The 20415-nt window shown below is 39.7% G+C and overlaps 1 protein-coding gene across 1 annotated transcript; it reads right to left on the reverse strand.

The window, feature by feature from the left end:
• Positions 1 to 286: 286 nt before the first annotated feature.
• On the reverse strand, positions 287 to 16205 carry LOC109480041. Its single transcript, XM_019782186.1, has 7 exons — positions 16145 to 16205; positions 14960 to 15190; positions 6301 to 6462; positions 5438 to 5671; positions 2755 to 3005; positions 1093 to 1357; positions 287 to 612 (listed from the first exon to the last, which is right to left on the reverse strand). The coding sequence occupies exons 1-7, from the start codon at positions 16203 to 16205 to the stop codon at positions 398 to 400; spliced, it is 1419 nt and encodes a 472-aa protein (XP_019637745.1). The 3' UTR covers positions 287 to 397.
• Positions 16206 to 20415: the final 4210 nt, after the last annotated feature.

The raw sequence follows: 20415 nt of genomic DNA on the forward strand, positions 1-20415 counted from the left end.
AAATTTTGGTCCATTTTGGAGATTTTTGGGCTGGAAGGCACAGGTAGGGTCTAAACGTTCCTACTTTGGTGAAGTTTTGTTTATTTCACCAGTTTAGTACGTGGGCGTAATGAGAGATGTGAGTGGTTAGGTCTTGTCTGGCCAGGCGGATGGATACCATAGAAAATGTAGGTCGAGGTTTTGTTACTATCATCAGCTGTGGCGGGAATTTAAGGTGGTCGACCCCCTGTTTCCTTTCTATTTTTGGGAATCAGACCCTTGTGGCTACCTGGTGCAGGAAAATTTTTGAGATTGAAGTATGGGCAAGTACTTTCATGAGGACTTCTAATAGTGTATTTAAGCATGTGTTCCTATGGATAAATCTAATAGTACTATCTGCCCTAATCTAACGGAAGAATTACTCGGAAGGCTTGAACCCAGAGTACTCTCCGCTGAAATCGTGGTTCTCGTTCCCAACCAAGACCGGGTGGAACACGCACAGGGCCTCGATGTCTTCGTGCACGATCATGTGGTGTGGATCGTGCGCGTTCATGCTGTAGACGGTTCCGTTCGTAGCATCTATACGTGTCTCCGCCTCCTTCGCCCCCTCTTCCCACGTGTAGGTAGCTCTACCTAGAAGACAAGAGTGTATAGATGGGTACAGTATCCTTTTTAGTTGAAAAGTACGCGTATTTTTCAACTAAAAAGAATAACATCTGCGTCCATAAAGTCACCAGGGTCCATAATATCGCCACCTTGAGAAACAGTGTGCTTAAAGATATTTTTCTGCAACATACTTTTGGTATGCACTCCTTCATACATCAAATGTACATACCTAGGGTATGTTGCAGTAAAAATATCTTTAAGCACACTATTTCTCAAGGTGTGGCGATATTATGGACCCTGGTGATATTATGGAAACAGATTTTACATGTACTCTGTGTGATGTCAAAAGTTGACTTTTCTTGCTTTCCCTTTGAGATTTTGAATTAGTTACATGGTGCCAACAAAAACTAATACAGCGCAGCAAATCAGATGACAATGCAATGCAAATCCTCCCTTGACCAAAAATGCCCCCTATCAATCTCATACTCAATTGCAGGCTACGAATACCTTTCACGTAGTAAGCAGACTCAACGTGGTGTTTGTAGCACAGCGCATTTCTTGCACCGGCCTGTCCAAATGTGTTGTGCACGCTGATCGGGAAACCGTCCGACTTCTTCAGGAACCTTCGGCTGTGCCCTCGGCCCCAGTCGATGTCCCGATCGGTGCCGACGATCTCCGAAAGAGACCGAGCCACGGCCCGATCCACCGACGGCTCGACGTCATCACAGAAGATGCAGAAGAGGCGAAGCTTTTCTCCAGATGTGACTTTAACCTAAAGCAGATATCAAAATATTCAAAAATCTAACTAATCCAAATGCTTGTGCTTATGTTGTTTTCTTATGTTGTGTTCAGTAAATTTGTATTTATGTTTTCAATTGCTTCTTATATATAGAATCATCTTGATAGAAGTATCTTTTCATTCAAACCAAGAATACCATCCGGATTTTGCTCCACTACGCTAGAAAAAAATAATGATTTTTCTAGCGGAGCAACATATGGATGGTACCCAGGCTAGAAAACTCCCATTTTGTGCATTTAATATACCCACAATATCTTGTATCCTACTAACTGGTTGAATAGGACATTTATGGGCATTTGATGAATGTATCTTAGCAAAACTGGGGCAGGTTGATTTACGATTGACAGAAAAGGGGGCGTTATTTGCCTCAGAGAGAGAGACCCAGTTTAAGGAACAGTGCGCAAGGACACATATTGATCAATGATTGAAAAGGGCAAGGCCACACATAATGGTGACAAAATGGCGGCCGTTCCAGGGGTGCCAGAGTATACAATGCAATTTCACGGAATACAGTGCAATTTTACGGAATACAGTGCTACTTTTACTAGTAAAATTGCACTGTATACTAATACGATTGCACTGTATTCCGTAAAATTGCACTGTATACTAAAACGATTGTACTGTATTCCGTAATACTAGTAAAATTGTCTGTATTCCGTAAAATTGCAATGTATACTCCCCTGGTTTCGCATCGAGGTAGTTTGTTTAGTATCTCCATACCATGCATTTCATGATTCAGGTTTCCCCGAAAATTCTCCGTTAGACATGTTTTCATCTGTAGTTACATCATTTCACATCCACTTTTTTTTCACGTTTTTGTTCCAAATTTACAAAAAAAAGTCACACAACCGGAGCCGCTAGATTTACGATTTTACGGCATACACAAAAGCCATATTCGGTACCAAATAAGGAATCCGTTCTCAATGTATGGACAAATCCCATGTGTTAGCGATCTGTCTTAGCAGGTGGGTTCCCAGTAACCGGCCCCATCTCGTGGTGAGGGCGGCATGCCCGTCCTTAGCTGACCGCAGAGACTTTGTTCCCTTCCCAAGGTTTTGTTTGAAGAGGTGAAAGTCTCGAAGACAGCCATGTCAGAATACCTTGTGTGTTAACCCTACTGAAAATGATATCCCTGTCGGTGTCTATAGCAGAGAACATAGGCAAATGCATATTACAATTATATAGATTTATGGCAAAGCACCTAAAACTATCACCAGTATTTTCTTACAAAGATCAAATACCGTGTGGTCAATGTGAGCAAACAAAAAGTGAAGGGGGTCAGGACAATGGCAACCGGCCATATTAGGAGTGCAGTCAAAACTAATCCACAATCGCAACCCCGTATAATGCTTTTTGAGTGATGTGCTTACCGTACAGGTTATACCGGATGAAAACGCCACGACAACGTCAGGAGAGAACTCGTACACTCGCCCTTTAGACGCCGTGCCTGTCCCACTACCCGACACGCAGTAATACACATGGTTCAGGAGGGGGGAGGGGGGCGATGTCAGGCACACCGTCTCGCCCGGCTGGAGAAAGACATCGTAGGCGGTGTAGTTCATCCCATCCTCCGTGGCGACAAGCTGCTTGCCTCGGAGATTCTGATTCGGTAGAGGGACCTCTACAAGGTCGATGGAATGGCGAACGATCATGTTTATGTACCACAAATGACGAGTCGACCTTTCGCAAATACAGAGTGTAGGTCACGGGGTGACCTGGTGCGCCAGATACGAAGGTCAAGAAACGAGGGAAAGCCGGGTCAGCATCTTGATTCCATGTGGCACATCTAGACTGGGTTCCAGACCCATAGCACACTGGACACAAGATATTTTGTGTCCAGTGCAGTGCTATGGGTCTAGAACCTAGGCTAGGCACATGCGGAACCTAATTTTATCTGGGGATCAGAGGAGGTGGTGTTCACACCAGAGATGATTGGGATATTTCGTGTATACAATATCATTCGTGTCATTTACCCGAGTTATTTCGACCAAGATAAAGTACCAGGTTATGAATTGATATCAGCAAAGATGAAAATTATACTTTTTTCTAGTATGGTGATTTCTTCTATTTCTTTGTTGGAAATTTAATTATACTATAATAAATATAATAAAAATTGGCATTTTTTAGACATCTGTATGTGATTTGTGTATCTGCACTTGTTTTTGTATTGTCCCTGTTTTCATATGGGCCTCCGACCTGAAGCAAAGAATAAAATAAGATAAAACAAAAATAAAAATAAATTACCACAGATGAATCACTTACTTTTGCATTTAATCACATGGTCACGGCAAGTACAAAGGTATTTACTGACAACACACACAAAACGTAAGTTTTAATGTTTTCACTAGTCTAAACCGTTACACAGCAGATATGGGTGTTACCAACTGCTAATTCCGTTGTAGATTAAATTCATAATAGTTAGTATGATACATGGAAAGATCTAGAATTTCCATTGTACGGACTTGTACATAGTTGTACAGACCGTGTACATAATGGCATGTTGGTATATATAATACTTACACGACACACGAACACCTCAAGTTAAACTTTCAAAAGAGTCATACACTTTTAGCACTGTTTGTAGATGCGATCTTCAAACATAGTAGAATAAACATGCCATTGCATTTTTTGCCTTAACCAAATTCGTAGGAAAGGAGCATCTGTCGTAGGAAAGGAACAAATATTGGAGTGCGAAGGTCTCAAAACAGTCGATAAGTACAAGTTTACAGGTACAACTATACAAGTATACTTGACAAAATGTCAGAATTGGTTAACAGTCGCAACTTCAAAGCCACATCACAACTTAAAGGCGGTTTGCAGTCTCCGGTATATCACTCCGCATGGCATGAGGCTCACTAGAAATAATGAAAATGCGGCATTTAGCTATAGGGAAAACGTTGTTTAAATCTAATAATGGAAACATAACGTTAATATACTAATGTACAATAAATAAAAGATAAATCTAAAAAGAATTGTAATTTCATCCAACAAATAACTGATAATGTTCTAGTCGGTTGCTTATTTCTAACTACTAGGTCATCATAAATGTCTCATAATCAAAGTATTGTGTGCAACATGTATACTGAATTACTAGGTAAGCGCGACATCTGTATATGCACAAAGTTTAGGCCAGACATTGATAGTGGCAACTGTAAAACAATAACACAATTCAAACGAACGTCTTTCTACCTGAAGTGGTACTCCGAAGTGGTTAAAAGAAACGCTGAAGAACGCTGTTGTCGGTAGAGTTGATGCCCCACGCCATCTCAGACCTCGGGTTCGCCTCCACCTGCTTCAGGTTTACCGGGGCCTGGCGCCAACCGGTCCCTGTAGGGGTACTGGCACTTATTCCTGAGGGAAAGAAATTAAAGTCCTCTCTGTTTCATCGAGAAAAGCAATTTATTTTCTATGTAGGGAATCATTTTTGAACTGGACAACCAGAGATCCTTTGTGCTGATTGGCTATTTCAGTTAGTAAAGCTATAATACTATTTTATATTAGATCGTTATTAGATACCGACTATACATTCAAAGATATCATATCATACTACACTGCTGTAAATCACATGAGAATATATCATAATCATAATAATATCATATGACATCATCAAAATCATATCACACTAGAATGCATATCGCACCATATTATATCATTATGTAAACGTTATTGTACATGGAATGTGGATTATCTTTCTTTCTTAGGCTTTCTTTCTTTCTTTCTTTCTTTTTTGTGCCCACGATCATGATAATGATCATTCTGACATACTCATTCACACCTAGGCGCAGTGAGGAAAGTCGTGTAAAGTGCCTTTCTCAAGGGCACAAGATTGGTGGCATGTCAGGACTCGAACTCCGGACCTCTTGGTTCCGAGTCGAGCACTGTGCCGTTATTTATTTATTTATTTTTTTTAATTTTATTAGTTTGCACATTAACAGAACAGACAATAATACAAAACAAGGATAAAACAGGTGCAGGAGGAGGGGAGAAGCATGGAATGTTACTCCACACGACCCCACTGATTATGAACTGGACCCTTAAAACAAACCCTCTTACCTTCCCTGATGAAGACGTCGTTGTTGTTGTCCACTCCCCAGACGACGTTTTCTCCTGACGACACCTGTTTCAGCTGCTTCCCCTGGATGTGGACCCAAGTGGTACCCGCAGACCCCTCGTTCCCGTACGTCCCGACGCGGTAGAACACGTTGTTGTGCACGTTCACACCCCACACGCCAGCGGGACCGACTGACACGAATTTCAGCCTGCCTGAAATCATTTGCCAGCCTGCACCTGTGGTAATAATAGTGGTGGTTACTCGACATACGGTACAGCAGTCATCCTCAACTGAGGTGAAGCATGATGCTTTTCCTAGTATCTTTGTTAAGTGCGATGCAGAAGTGACCGGGGGTGCCAAAGTATACAGTGCAATTTTACGGAATACAGTGAAATTTTACTAGTGTACATATAATACAGTACAATGGTATTAGTATAAAGTGCAATTTTATGGAATACAGTGCAATCGTATTAGTATACAGTGCAATTTTACTAGTATACAGTGCAATTTTACTAGTAAAGTTGCACTAATACGATTGCACTGTATTCCGTAAAATTGCACTATATACTAATACGATTGTACTGTATTCCGTAGAGTTGCACTGTATTCCGTAGAGCTGCATTGCATTCTATTGAGTTGCATTGCATTCTATAGAATTGCACTGTATTCCGTAAAACTGCACTGTATACTCTGGCACCCCTGAACAAGGGACATGCACGTAAAGATTTCGTAAAAATTCAAGAACTACAGAAAAAGCAAGGATGTGGGCCGAGCCTGAGAGACCTACCAGGATAGCAGCAAGAAAGTTCAATATAATTAATTTGAATAGAAGAAGGCACACTGTGAGACAGCTACGTTAATTTACCTGTTGGTGTGCATTTGGTGACCCATGTCCGGCGGTAGATGTAGTCACCCGAATTGACGCCCCACACTGAGTACGCCTCAGCGTTACTACTGACGTCTATTTGCTTCAGTCCTCCGGCAATCTGCTGCCAGCTGGTTCCAGTCGGGTTACTGGATGTTATACCTGATTGGGAACAAATTATCTGTATACATTGCTCCTCAAATGCAGTGGAAGACGAAATTCATTTCATCTCTAACTGTCCATTTTATGACGACATCAGAAAACAATTATTTAGCACCGTGTCCCTTACTTCCCCAGCATTCCCTACCACACACACAAAAACAATGTTACTACGAGTACTAAAATCAAAGAACCCACATATTATAGAAGAAGTGGGTAAATTCGTGTTCCATTGCCTAAAAGGAAGAAGTCAAACCCAGTAAAACTAGTACCATGTATGCTGTAGAATATAGTATAATGCTAGACGTAGATATAGTCTCACATACCACTGCATTTTCTTTCTTATGTTAACGTTGTTTGTAACTGCAATTAGCCCTCGGGCAAGTATTTGCAATAAACTTTTATTATCAAAGTCAACTTGGGTTTCCTACTACGGTATCTTTTCCTTTGTACTGCAGCAGAAATTATTATAGTAGGGAAACACAGTCTCACACATGAGCATATAATACATGTACAAGCACAGATTCAAGCCAGATACTGACCAGTTCGAATGAAGATTCGGTCAGAGCTGTCGACGCCCCAGACATCTCGGCCCGCCGCGATCTGCTTCAAACTGCCGTCGACGCTCACCCACTCGGTGCCCGAAGAACCTTCATTGTGGAACGTTCCCGAGCGGTAGTAGACGCCGTTGTCTTGGTCCACTGCCCAGACCCCCTTCCACCCCGCGGACACGAACTTCATCGGTGAACCGTCAATTTGCCTCCACCTGGCCGCTGAAATAGACATCAACATGAAACAAGAAGCATCGACATCTTTAATGTTGACAATGTCAACAAGCACTGCGCCACAGTAACTATAGTTTTGTTTTCAATCTAAACCCCCGATTACATATACATGAGGACTTTCTGCGACCGTGGCACCGTATGCGAGATTGAAGGGGAAGCGGATGCAAGAGCTCGAAAATCATACTATTGCATTTGAAGCCTACGAAATACATGTGCATATTGCGGGAAAAACATATTATGTGCATCTTACGATGTATGTGGTTGTATCTTTACCAGCGTTATTGAGAAGAACAAGTCCTAAATGTTTACAACATTTGGGTTCAATTGTTAAACCTTTGTTACTGTTTCTTCTATCGTGCCTAGGTAAACAATGCGATCAGAACCTTAAGTTTGCTCGAAAAAGTAAAATGTATCAACTGTTCTTCCCCACTTATTCAAAAGACACTTCTAGAGAAGAAATAACAAAAGAAATACTAACTGTTTAGCAGCGTGGTCGTTCCCAAAGCCTCCTTACTGCACCAAATGGCCAGAATACACAGAAGAACAAGGGTTTTAACCTTATTCATGTTTCCCATGTTGATCCGTGTGATTCGGCTGTGGAAAGTTTTTTTTTTATTTTATTTATTTATTTATTTCAACACCAAAAGCAAACCTTTCAGCAGGGATGAGAATCCCTGAATTGAAAGAGTTTGCGTACAGAAAAAAAAGTTACAATAGGCAAAGCAAACACTATATACACACCCTCATATACACTTTAATACATAAAGAACTTGTACCAAGCAAAAAACTATATACAGATGAGGTTTAGGAAAAATAAAACTAGTGATATGTCAGTTCTTTGTTGTATAGGGCTATGACCCTGTGGAGAAAGGACTGCTGGTAAGTAAGTTGGAAATATAACAGTAAAAACGATGTTTTAAAGTTTACTAAGAATGTTATGAATTTTCAAGAATTTGAAAACTGTAACCACTGTCTAATGTGAATTAGAATTAAAAGACGACTTACATATTTTTCAGAAGAACCGTTGTCACCTTATTTCTCTCCGTGCGGACGGAAGGTTGGAGAACTTGTTTCTATCTGAGGGTCCTGTTGTCCCACGGTATAACATTAACGGTCTTTTGTTAACACAATATAGTTTCCAAATTATGTTTTGACAGAAGAACGCCAATGACGTCTTTAAGCTAACACGCCAATAATTGGATGGTCTAGAATATGTCCAGCAGGAGGCCATCTTGTTTGAGTTCATGAAAGCACAATTTTACTTCAAGGACAAGCAATATTGCCTACCTTATTCATCATTGACCTAATATTTAAGGTCAGACGACATAGATAATGAAATAACTATTAATTTTGGAGGCGTGGGACAACTTGTGTTAGAAACGGGGGCAACTGAGGTAATCCATTGTTACTATTGATGCGTAGGTCCCTGTCCGTTGGTCTTAGTCTTTTTACCGCAATGGAGACCAATTTTACATAGAGAGGTATAATCGTTTTAGACGTAGACCGTAATTAAAATAGTGTTAAGTACTGTAATGTGATTAGGAGAGTTGCTGAGAAGAATAGTGGATAGATCTCCCGTGGCGCTAAACGTTATTTCTTTCTTAGATTTGATAAAGATCTGATAACAATGCGAGGTTTCTTGTATTGCCCCCTATTACTTCTACCGGTCCTTGTTGTTATCGTCCAGAATAACAACGTACTGTTACGAAGAGTTGAAGTCCTGCCTTTGTATATGTGTACTTAAAACACTCAAATATCTGTGACGTTTTTTGTGGCCCTCTTCATTTGAATTGCAATGAAAATGAAATACTTCGTCCCATACATTTAATGATATGACCATAAATAAACAAATATATTATTATTATTATAATGGTCATATCATTAAATGTATGAGACGACATATTTCATTTTCATCCCATACATGTATGTAAATATGAACTGATGTTGCCCATTTCCAAATTTCAGACTGTCAAATATGTTAGGGTAATATAAAGACGTAGTAAGCTATTTTATAATGCGAAAATAGAAATACTACAATGAAAATTATAAATAATGGTTCCATTTTTGATAAAGAGTCTGGATGGCTATCATATACCATGCACACTATCATTAAGTCACTTCCATTTGCATTTAATCACATGATCACAGAAAATACAAGCAAAACACACAAAACAGAAGTTTTCATGATTTCACCAGTCTCAATGAGACAACAGATATAGCTTTTTTGATATTAACTGCTAATTCTGTTACAGACTCATCACTTAGTATGTTACATTGTCTGATGTACATGTGTTTCCTCATATAATATTTACTGTGGTAAGACTTTAGTATGTGCTTCTTTCTTTAGTCGTGCAAGACATTCAATCGTACAAACCTGGGTTCTTAACGTTACTTAAAACCCTTGTCCTGCTGAGCGCAACATATGTCGTCCTGCACATACAGTGCCATCTATATATATAGCACCCTGTATAGGTACGATTTGGGGGGTATTTCTCGTGCAACGCATCACACCGCAGCGAAACACAACAAATGCGGAAGTATGATCTAATTAAGACATGAAATTATTGAAAAATATTGTGCAAGGAATGTCAGCAGGACAAGGGTTAATTAATGGTATATTAGTATATACGTACAAGACACACGTACACGTGTTAAAAATCCAGAAGTGTGCTGACCAAACACCGAGAGGTACACGTCAAGTGATCCGTTTTACACTGTGCTTTTGAGATAGATGCGATCTTCAAACATAGTAGATGAAATATGTCATTATGTTTACCGAAGGAAAACATATTGTTTTTACTCAGTTTCTTCCTCCTCCTCTTCTGTTCCAAACACTAACCTCTGACCTGGCCAATGACATGATTTGTTGACGTCTGCCACCATGGTGACTGGTGTTGGGTTACATAATGTTGCAATTTCATGGTCTGCTCTGCTCCTGTCACCATATACTCGTAGTACATGTATGTGAATGTGTGTTGAGTAAGAATTGACAGGGCAGACCATGTCCGAAGGTAAACATTACGCATTTGCTTTGCAAATGTTACTTCTCTAGTTGCATTTTACTACAGTATGTTGCCTCCTGTAAAAATGACCAGGGTAACACTTGTGCATTATATGATCGTATTCTAGTGTTAACAATATTCCAAGAAAGTATAATTTTCAAATTAATAACATTCATCGTTCGAAAGGAATTCGATTCGTATTCTTATGTGTACAAAGGTCTCGTATAACAGCAGATCGATATTTTGTATAATCAACAAAATGTCAGAATTGGTGAATAGTTATAAGACAAACATTGGCTATCAAAGCCACAACATCAAAGCCACAGCACAGCTTAGTAGTGGTTTTACAGTGTCCTCGGTAACTTGTGTATCAATCCGCGTGAAGGGGTGCTCACTGGAAATAACGAAAATTTGGCTGTCAGCGAAACCATTGTTTAAGTCAAATAATGTAAAACATAATATGCTAATGATAAAATAAGAATGTAAAAGATTGTAATTCATTTCATCAATTCAAACAAATGACCGATAATATTATAATCGGTTACTAATTTCTAATGTGCCACATGTATACCGAATCCATTCAGATAAGGCCACACCGACTTAATTTTATGGATGACATCCTCTGAAGACCCCCAAACTAGTGCGCGCGGGCGAATAAAATAATTCGGCCAAAAATAAAAATGCTACTATTCCACAGGAATACAAAGCTGGTATTGTGAATTTGCAGCAGTACATAGCGACGTACACGACAAGCCAGTACAACCATGACAAGCCATGTTGGCTTTTTGCGGAATCCATGAATCGGTACTGTACGTTTGTACTGAGATCTTGAGTCGAGGGGCTTTGGTGCCATCGGTGCCATCCTCCAGAGTTACCACCGGCTCCGTATTGTCGCTAACTACCATGGACTACCCAGGCCTAGAGCCAGGGCAGACGTGATCATTTTTAAAGAACAGGCCGAAAATCAATGCGCGCGTGGATATCATCTATAAAATTAAGGCGGTGTGGCCTTAGCGCACCTTCTGTATACATACACGAATAGGGTTGACACTCATAATGGCAAGTCAAAAGGAACACAATTCAAACCATAAACATCTCTCTACCTGAAGTGGCACCCCGGTGATACGCTGGAGAACGCTGTTGTCGGTAGAGTTGATGCCCCACGCCATCTCAGACCTCGGGTTCGCCTCCACCTGCTTCAGGTTTACCGCGGCCTGGCGCCAACCGGTGCCAGTAGGGGTGCTGGCACTTATTCCTTAGGGAAAATATCAAGTTATAGTCTTCTATGCACTTATTTTCTTTGTACGGAATCATTTTGAACTGGGCTACATGAGATCCTTGGTGCTGATTGACTACTTTACTTAGCTACATTATTCAGTATTAGAATAGAACTTTATTTACACAACAAAAGTACAGCGACTTTCGTAAGGTCTAAAACTGCATGTAGATATACAGACAAATATACATGGGTACAACGAAATTAACCTACGTACAAAACAATAGATGAGTCAACTAATTCTACTTGTTCTAAGGTCTAAACATTCTTTGATATATTTACCTATTTGTACACAGTAAGGTGTTATTACCTTCTAGGATGAAGAGATAAAAAGGAGTGTAGACAAGCGAAAACAAATTTGTGCAGTGAACTATGTACATGGCCGCGGAGACATACCTGATTTATAGCTGGGAGCTGGGGAGACCCATGTGCTGGGCCAGCCCCAACTTGAAACTGTCGACTGTTGGTAGTGTAACAATGTGTGAAGGTAAAGTATTCCACTCACCGACCGTTCTTGGGAAGAAACTGGCCCGGAAAAGTGCCTGTACATGAAAACAAACCCTCTCACCTTCCCTGATGAAGACGTCGTCGTTGTTGTCCACTCCCCAGACAATGTTGTCTCCTGACGACACCTGTTTCAGGTGCTTCTCCCGGACCTGGACCCAAGTGGTACCCGCAGACCCCTCGTTTCCGTACGTCCCGGCGCGGTAGTACACGTTGTTGTGCACGTTCACACCCCACACGCCAGCGGGACCAGTCGACACGAACTTCAGGTAGCCAGAAATCATTTGCCAGCCTGCACCTGTGGTAAACAGAATCGCCAGGGATTGCCCACATTTCTATTGAAATTTAAATTGAAATACCTTTATTGTACATTCATACCACGACGGGCTAGGTACAGGTCAAGATATAACAGACACATAATAAACATACATAGAAAAGTGGAGACAAAAGATGCACTACTTGACTTATACATACATACATAAGGAACATTTAAGTGTACTATACTAGGCTAATACAAAGTGTTCTAGTCACTGAGCTAATGTAGAGAGGACAACTTCTTCTCGCTTTTTTGTACAATGGAAAATGTGGGAACAGATCATGTTTGTGATACATGGTTTGTCTAGACGCATCAAAAATATAAATCTATCATTTGCACTTAGGTGTTCAAAGTATGGGAACTTCTCTTTGATATGATTAAAAAGGACAGATCTTCCATTAGAATATAAAGTACAGTCTATATATACATATATGAGTGAAGAGCGCCAACATTTATACCGAGGAACTCTTAAAGCCACAAATTGAACACATTCTTTACAATCATTGGGTATAAGGTCTCATTCATGTATTACTCCGAGTGTACCTAAAAGAGTACCAAGTCAAAAACTAAACGGCTGTATGAACGCGTGTTTTTATTGGTGAGAATTTCCCCTTTAGCCATCCCAACTGATGTAAAACGTCAAAGCGGTCAAAGCTTGTTTGTAACTGATGAAATTAGGACGTAATTGTCGGCAGCCGCGCGCTAGGTCGGACGTGCACAGTCCATTGTTGTGAGTTGTGCGGTCGTAGGTTTGCAGCGTGGGAGGGCCTTTTGCGGGCAGCCGCTAGGTGCAGTTTGTAATTCCCATAAAATGAGATTGTGTGTATAGAAGTCGTTGGCAATTTTTTTATGAGATGTAGAGTAAGTGTGCTCAACATAGCATGAAAGATATCAATTAATTTAATGTAGGATCATAGGAAACACGGTCTCGTAAGTCGCTCATTAATGCATGGTTTCTAATGTATGGAAAAAACTCATGAATGAGACCATAAATGTAGATACACTGTACAGTTCAACGATGTATAACTCAGACATTATATCGGTAAGTATGTTGTGTCCGAATACAAATACAGGTAACTATCTGACACCGTATTAAATATCTACACAGCATTCCGAGTCCATTGGCATACGGAACGTATATATGAATGAATGACGACCTTTATTGCACATTTTTGCCACACCGGGCTAAGTGCAGGTCAAAACAAGACATGATGAAAAGATATACACAAAATAAAACTAGTTATCATTACATAAGTTCAACTTCTCGCTTTTCAGTTATGGTAGAGATAAAAGAACAGATATGTTTTTCGATGGAAGGTTTGTCAAGTCGCATTAGGAATATGAATTTTTTTACAGTGCTCAAGTGTATGAAGTAAGGATTTGTACATGTTGCAAGCCTATACCAAAAAGATAATTAACGTTTCAATGAATGAATGAATGAATGAAGACCTTTATTGTACGCAAATACCCACTGGGTTCAGTACAGGTCACAGGAAAGACGTCACAGTTTGCAATGAATATATACAATGCACAAGCTAGCACTAATTCTGTGTACTATGGACATATAGTCAAATAATTACGATAATTTGGCTTCTTCTCGCTTCTTAGTAATGATGTAGATATAAGTACAGATGTGTTTTATAATCGAAGGTTTGTCTAAAACCATCAGAAATATGAAATTATCTGTGTTGCTAAGATGTATGAAATGGGGAAACATACATTGCAATAGTTTATGATATGAATAATATCAATATGAATAAAAGAAGGCACATCGCAAAACAAGTGGTTTACCTGTTGGTGTGCATTTGGTGACCAATGTCCGGCGGAAGATCTGGTCCCTTGAATTGACGCCCCACACTGAGTACGCCTCAGCGTTACTGCTGACGTCTATTTGCTTCAGCCCTCCGGCAACCTGCTGCCAGCTGCTTCCAGTCGGGTTACTGGCTGTTATACCTGATTGGGAACAAATTATCAAAGTCATTTTGGGGTTTCCTAGTATTTTTCCTTGTACTGCAGCAGAAGACTTTCTATTGCGGATACTCTTAACTTTTTGATATCTCTAAAACGTATTTTCTTATAGATATAGATAGACCGGTAGATAGATAGATATGAAATGTACTTGCAATTTATGTGTAAAAATGATTTTAAATTGAAACACTAAAATGTCCGATGCACATAGGAACTTTTAACATTTTGTCTTATTTGCCTTGCGCCCTCCTCTTAGTATAGCAAGAGACAAAGGGCTGTACATGTCATAGGCTTTATCCAGGCAACCTTTCATCTTGTACTTTCATTGTAATAAAGATGATTTTAAACGCCTCTCAATTATCATTATTTTTTTTATTCCAACATGTAATCACCAGACATGGTGACGACACACTCAAGTTTTTTCAACTTATATTAATGCTGCCACCAACACAGGGGAAAAATAGGACAATACTCATTTACACCTGAGCTAAGTGAGGAAAGTCGTGTAAAGTGCCTTTCCCAAGATCGGTGGTATGTCAGGACTCGAACCCGGGACTCTTAGTTCCGAGTCGCGCACTCTGCCGCTACGCCACACGGCCCCACCTCTCAATTATGTACAGGCAAACACAGAGACAAGATAAATACTGACCAGTTCGGATGAAGATTCGGTCAGAGCTGTCGACGCCCCAGACATCTTGTCCCGCCGCGATCTGCTTCAAACTGCCGTCGACGCTCTCCCAGCCGGTGCCCGAAGACCCTTCATTGTGGAACGTTCCCGAGCGGTAGTAGACGCCGTTGTCTTGGTCCACTCCCCACACCCCATTCGCCCCAACAGACACGAACTTCATCGGCGAACCCTCAATACGCTTCCACCTCGGCGCTGAATTCGATGAAATGGAGATCAGAATGAACAACTGATAAATAGATATTGACTCGTAATGTTGACAATGTCAAGAAGTACCAATATATTTTTTCTCAAGCTCAGGTTACATACATCGTGCGATACACCTACACACCGTACGATACAGCTACTACTACTTTCTGCTACGGCCGTGCCGTACGTGGTAAAGCGTCAAACAAAACTGGTGAAATAATCTGAAGATCAAACCATAATGATTGCTTTTAAAACCTACGACATACAGGGAAAGGATATTATCGTACAGGCACCGTACGATATAAGATTCTTCTTTATTGACATAACAAAAAAGTACAGGGACTTTTGTATGGTCTTCTACAACTAAAGATCCAACAAAGCTAAATACATGTGTGGATAACGTCATCTTACGTGCAGAGTATATGTATGCTGTAACAATAAAGGTTTAACTATTCTCTAACATGTGGTCTCTAAGATCGAAACATTCTTTAATGTATTTTCCTATTTGAACACTGTATTTGTTATCTCCCTTGAGAATGTAGTTGAATTTATCTACAGGATCTAACGTCTTGAAATCAATTGAACAAGCGGAAAGAAAGGTGAACAGCAATAGGCGCTTATCATTGTATAGTGTACAATCCATTATAAAATATGTGGCCGGGTCTTTACCTGACTGCGCTATTGTGACGAGCAGGTCCTGGTTGTTTACAACCCTCGAGTTCAGTTGTTGGACCTTCGCCACCGCTTCTTCTATCAGGCCTAGGTAAACAAAACGATCAGAACCTCGTTTGGAAAAGTGTATGACATGATAGTTCATTCTTACAAATCGAAGAATCTACCTGTTTTACCAACATTTTCACATAAGGCAATTCAAGACAGGGAATTATAAGAACAAAACAATTAAATACTAACTGTTAAACAGGGCAGCTTCTTGCGTGGTCATTCCCAAGGCCTCCTTACAGCACGAGAGCTCCAAAATACACAGGAGAACAAGGGTTTTAACCTTGTTCAGGTTTCCCATACTGAACGTTGTACGTGATTCTGTTGAGAAACATTAGAAATGTAGCAGTGACAAAAACATATTTCAAATTTGCAGGATTCAGTAATCTCTAAGTAGATCACAGGTTGGCAAAAACAGTATCAGACTGGCCAGACAGCAAGGCCAGAATGGATACTGCATGGTCAATTTGTTACCTTGTTTTTGCATGCCACCATAGGATCTGCTTGGAGATTAGACTTTGGATACTAGAAGTACCAGGAATAGTTGCTAAATACTGAACCAAATTTCTTAAATTTGAGGGGTGACATGGGCACTGTCAAATATAAATGTAAACGACTTACATGTTTTCAGAACAACAGGTTGTCAGCTTATTTCTCTCCGTGTGGACGGAAGGTTGGAGAACTTGTTTCTATCTGAAGGCCCGGTCTTCCCACGGTATAACATTAACGGTCTAGTTAGTCTTTTGTTAACACAAAACAGTTTCCAAATTATGTTTCGACATAAAATCCTTGATGACGTCTTTGGCTAACACGCCAATAATGGAATGATGTCTAGTAGGGTCCGTCTTGTTTGAGTTATGAAAGCAAGAATTTACTCCAAGGAGACGCATATTTGCCTGCCTGTATTCATCGTTGACCTACTCTTTAATAAAATCTTCAAGGTCAGACAGCCTAAGTAATGTAATCATCATCGATAATCGGGTGTGGGACAACTTGTGTTAGAAACGGGAGCAACTGAGGTAAGGCCACACCGATTTAATTTTATGGATGACATCCGCGCGCGCATTGATTTTCGCCTGTTCTCCAAAAAAAATTCCGCAAAAAGCAAGCATGTGCCGGGGTGTCGTATATGTCGCTATGTACTACCGTAAATTCACAATACCGGCTTTGTATTCTTATGGTTTAGTAGCATTTTTTTTCGCCCCCGCGCACTAGTTTGGGGGTCTTCAGAGGATGTCATCCATAAAATTAAGACGGTGTGGCCTAATCTATTGTTACTCCAACAAGAACTAATCTCATATGTAGAGGAATGTTAGTAAATCGTGGTTGAGAAGTAGACGATGATTAAGGTGGTGTTAAGTACTGTGTCTGTGAAAGGTTGTAGAGTTAAGTGGAGAAGAACGGTGGCAAGATCTCCCGTGGAGCTCGACGTTAATCGTATGGAAATTCAATAAAGGATTGGTAACATGCGAGGTAAAGTGTTTTGTTCTGTATTACCGCAAAACACTGTACCAGCTCTTGTTTTCTTGGGTCCAGAATAACATTACTGTTAAAACGAGTTACGTATACGCGGTCTTTGTACCTCCGTAAACGAATGAATAACAACGTACTTTGATCACAACCATTTTTTTTTGTGAGCCGACGTTTCGATGATCGTCTGTCATCTTCTTCGGGGCAATTCTCTGATGAAGATGCCCTGATGAAGATGACAGACGGTCATCGAAACGTCGGCTCGTAAAAAAACAAATGGTTGTGATCAAAGAACTTTGCTATTCGGTCTCTTTATCTGCATAAAATACTTAAAAATTTCATAGCAAAGCACTCAAATTTTCGTGACGATTTTGTGCCCCCTCCCGTTACAATTTTGGGCTGCAGAGCAAACGAAATGAAAATAGTACCCATCTGTTTCATCTCACACACGTAATGATTTAGCCAGGTATAAGTTACCCATATTTTTAGATTTCAGACTGTCAAATATGCTGGAGGGTAAAATGTGAAAAACAAAGTACTCGAATGTCAATATATGGCAATGCCTTTCTCACTGGATGGTCTGGGTGTCCATGTATCATGTGACTCAACTACATTATAATAGATAAGTTCCCTAGCTTTGGACATTTAAATGAATAAGAAAAAATTATATTTCTTATGAAACTTGACAAACCATGTATCATTTGTTCTTTATGCTCGTACATCTATAACTGCGTCAAGAAGCGAGAAGAAGTCGAACAATGTAAATAGTAGATCACATTAGTATGTATAGTTTAAGTATCATTGCTGTATCCTTTTCCTTTTCTATTCATGACCTGTACTTAGCTTGTTAGAGCACAAATGTACAATAAAGGTCTTTCATTCATTCATTATTTGAATCCAGAACGAAACACATACACAGATATGTGACTACTTTAATTTTATTGAACTACGCGCCACATTTCTTTGCTCTTATTTTACAAAGAATACAAAGAATATTTTACAAAGAATATTCTACAAAGCCTGCTAATTGCATACAGATCAATCCAATACATCAATATGTAACATCAGAACACTGATTCATAAAAACTGAGAAAAGATGTATGCAACTAAATTAAAGTTAGAAATAAAACATATTTACCGCTAACCATCTTGGCACAGTCTAAGCATACCAAAGTACATCCCATTGTGTTCTCAGAATCTATATTTTGAAAATAACTTGCAAATAAATAAAATGAAATGAAATGGAAATAATCCTACAAGCTCAATTTTACATGAAACATCATGATACACAAAGAACTATTTTCTAATGATACAAATTAAATACTGTAACATCATTCAGCTCTCTCAGGTAACGTGTAAGAGGTGGTTGTCACTTCAGAACGTCCTATTTTCTATTTTTGTTATTCCGACTCTACTTGCCGCTTTAGATCTAAATTTGGGTTGTGTGTACTGCAAAACACGCATTTGTGCATTCTGTCTAAAATGACTATAAAAGAAGTCACTCAGATACTACTTGGTCATCACAGTATACAGTATCACTCTGATGAGGTACTCAGATACTACTAGGTCATTACAGTATACATTTGTACTTTATACAGTATACGTTTGTCTTAATTCTTTCTGAGTCACTCAGATACTACATAGTCATAACAGTATACAGTATCACTTCTTTCTGATGAGCCACTCAGATACTACTTAGCCATCACAGTATACAGTATCACTTCTTTCTGATGAGGTACTTAGATACTACTTTGTCATCACAGTATACATTTGTACACTCAGTTTTACTCTTAATTCTTTCTGAGTCACTCAGATTCTACTTAGCCATCACAGTATACAGTATCACTTCTTTCTGATGAGGTACTCAGATACTACTTTGTCATCACAGTATACAGTATCACTTCTTTCTCATGAGTCACTCAGATACTACTTGGTCATCACAGTATACAGTATCACTTCTTTCTGATGAGGTACTCAGATACTGCTTAGTCATCACAGTATACAGTATCACTTTTTTCTGATGAGGTACTCAGATACTACTTGGTCATCACAGTATACAGTATCACTTCTTTCTGATGAGGTACTCAGATACTACTTGGTCATCACAATATACAGTATCACTTCTTTCTGAGGAGTCACTCAGATACTACTTGGTAATTACAGTATACAGTATCTCTTCTTTCTGATGTGTCACCCAGATACTACTTGGTCATCGCAATATACATTTGTACAGTATTAATCCTTTCTACGTTACTCAGATGCTACTTGGTTCTCACAATATACACTGTATCACCGTCTTTCTGATGAGTCAATAAGATACTTCTTGGTAATTACAGTATACAGTATTATGTCTTGCTGATGATGTACTCAGATACTACTAGGTCATCACAGTATACATTTGTACAGTTCTAATCCTTTTTAAGTCACTCAGATACTACTTGGTAATTACAGTATACAGTATCACTTCTTTCTGGCTCATTCAGATACTACTTGGTCATTACAGTATACATTTGTACAGAATTCATCCTTTCTAAGTCACTCAGACGCTACTTGTCCTCAAAATATACAGTACTAGCATTACATCTTTTTTAATCAGACAGGTAGTACATGTTCCTCACAGTTTGCAATTTCTCTGAGATTGAATGAGAATTAGTTCTCTTTGAAACGAAATCAGCCTTCTAGGAACGATTCTCTTCGCAATTCACTACAGCGTCCAGCAAGAAAACTGCGTGTTATGAGCAAAATAAATCAATCGAAAAAGATGATCATTGGGCATGTTTGGAACATCTGGGACGCATAACAAATATTCGACATTATGAAAACTTAACTTTTCTCCAACTCAAAATTTGACTCACCAGAAATGTTCGACTGAATCACTCAGTCTTCCTCAGCTATCTGACCCAAATGCTGTGGACACGTGATTTTTCCCACGTGTGACGTCAGCAAAGGGTCAAAGGTTGTCTGAAGTCGATATCGCCCCCCGTCCCGGTTGAGCGATGGTTGAAGTGCCCTGATGTATATGGCCTCTTTTATGCCTCTCT

Source organism: Branchiostoma belcheri, unplaced genomic scaffold (genome assembly GCF_001625305.1).
Source record: "Branchiostoma belcheri isolate BF01 breed outbred unplaced genomic scaffold, Haploidv18h27 scaffold5, whole genome shotgun sequence".
NCBI lineage: Eukaryota > Metazoa > Chordata > Leptocardii > Amphioxiformes > Branchiostomatidae > Branchiostoma > Branchiostoma belcheri.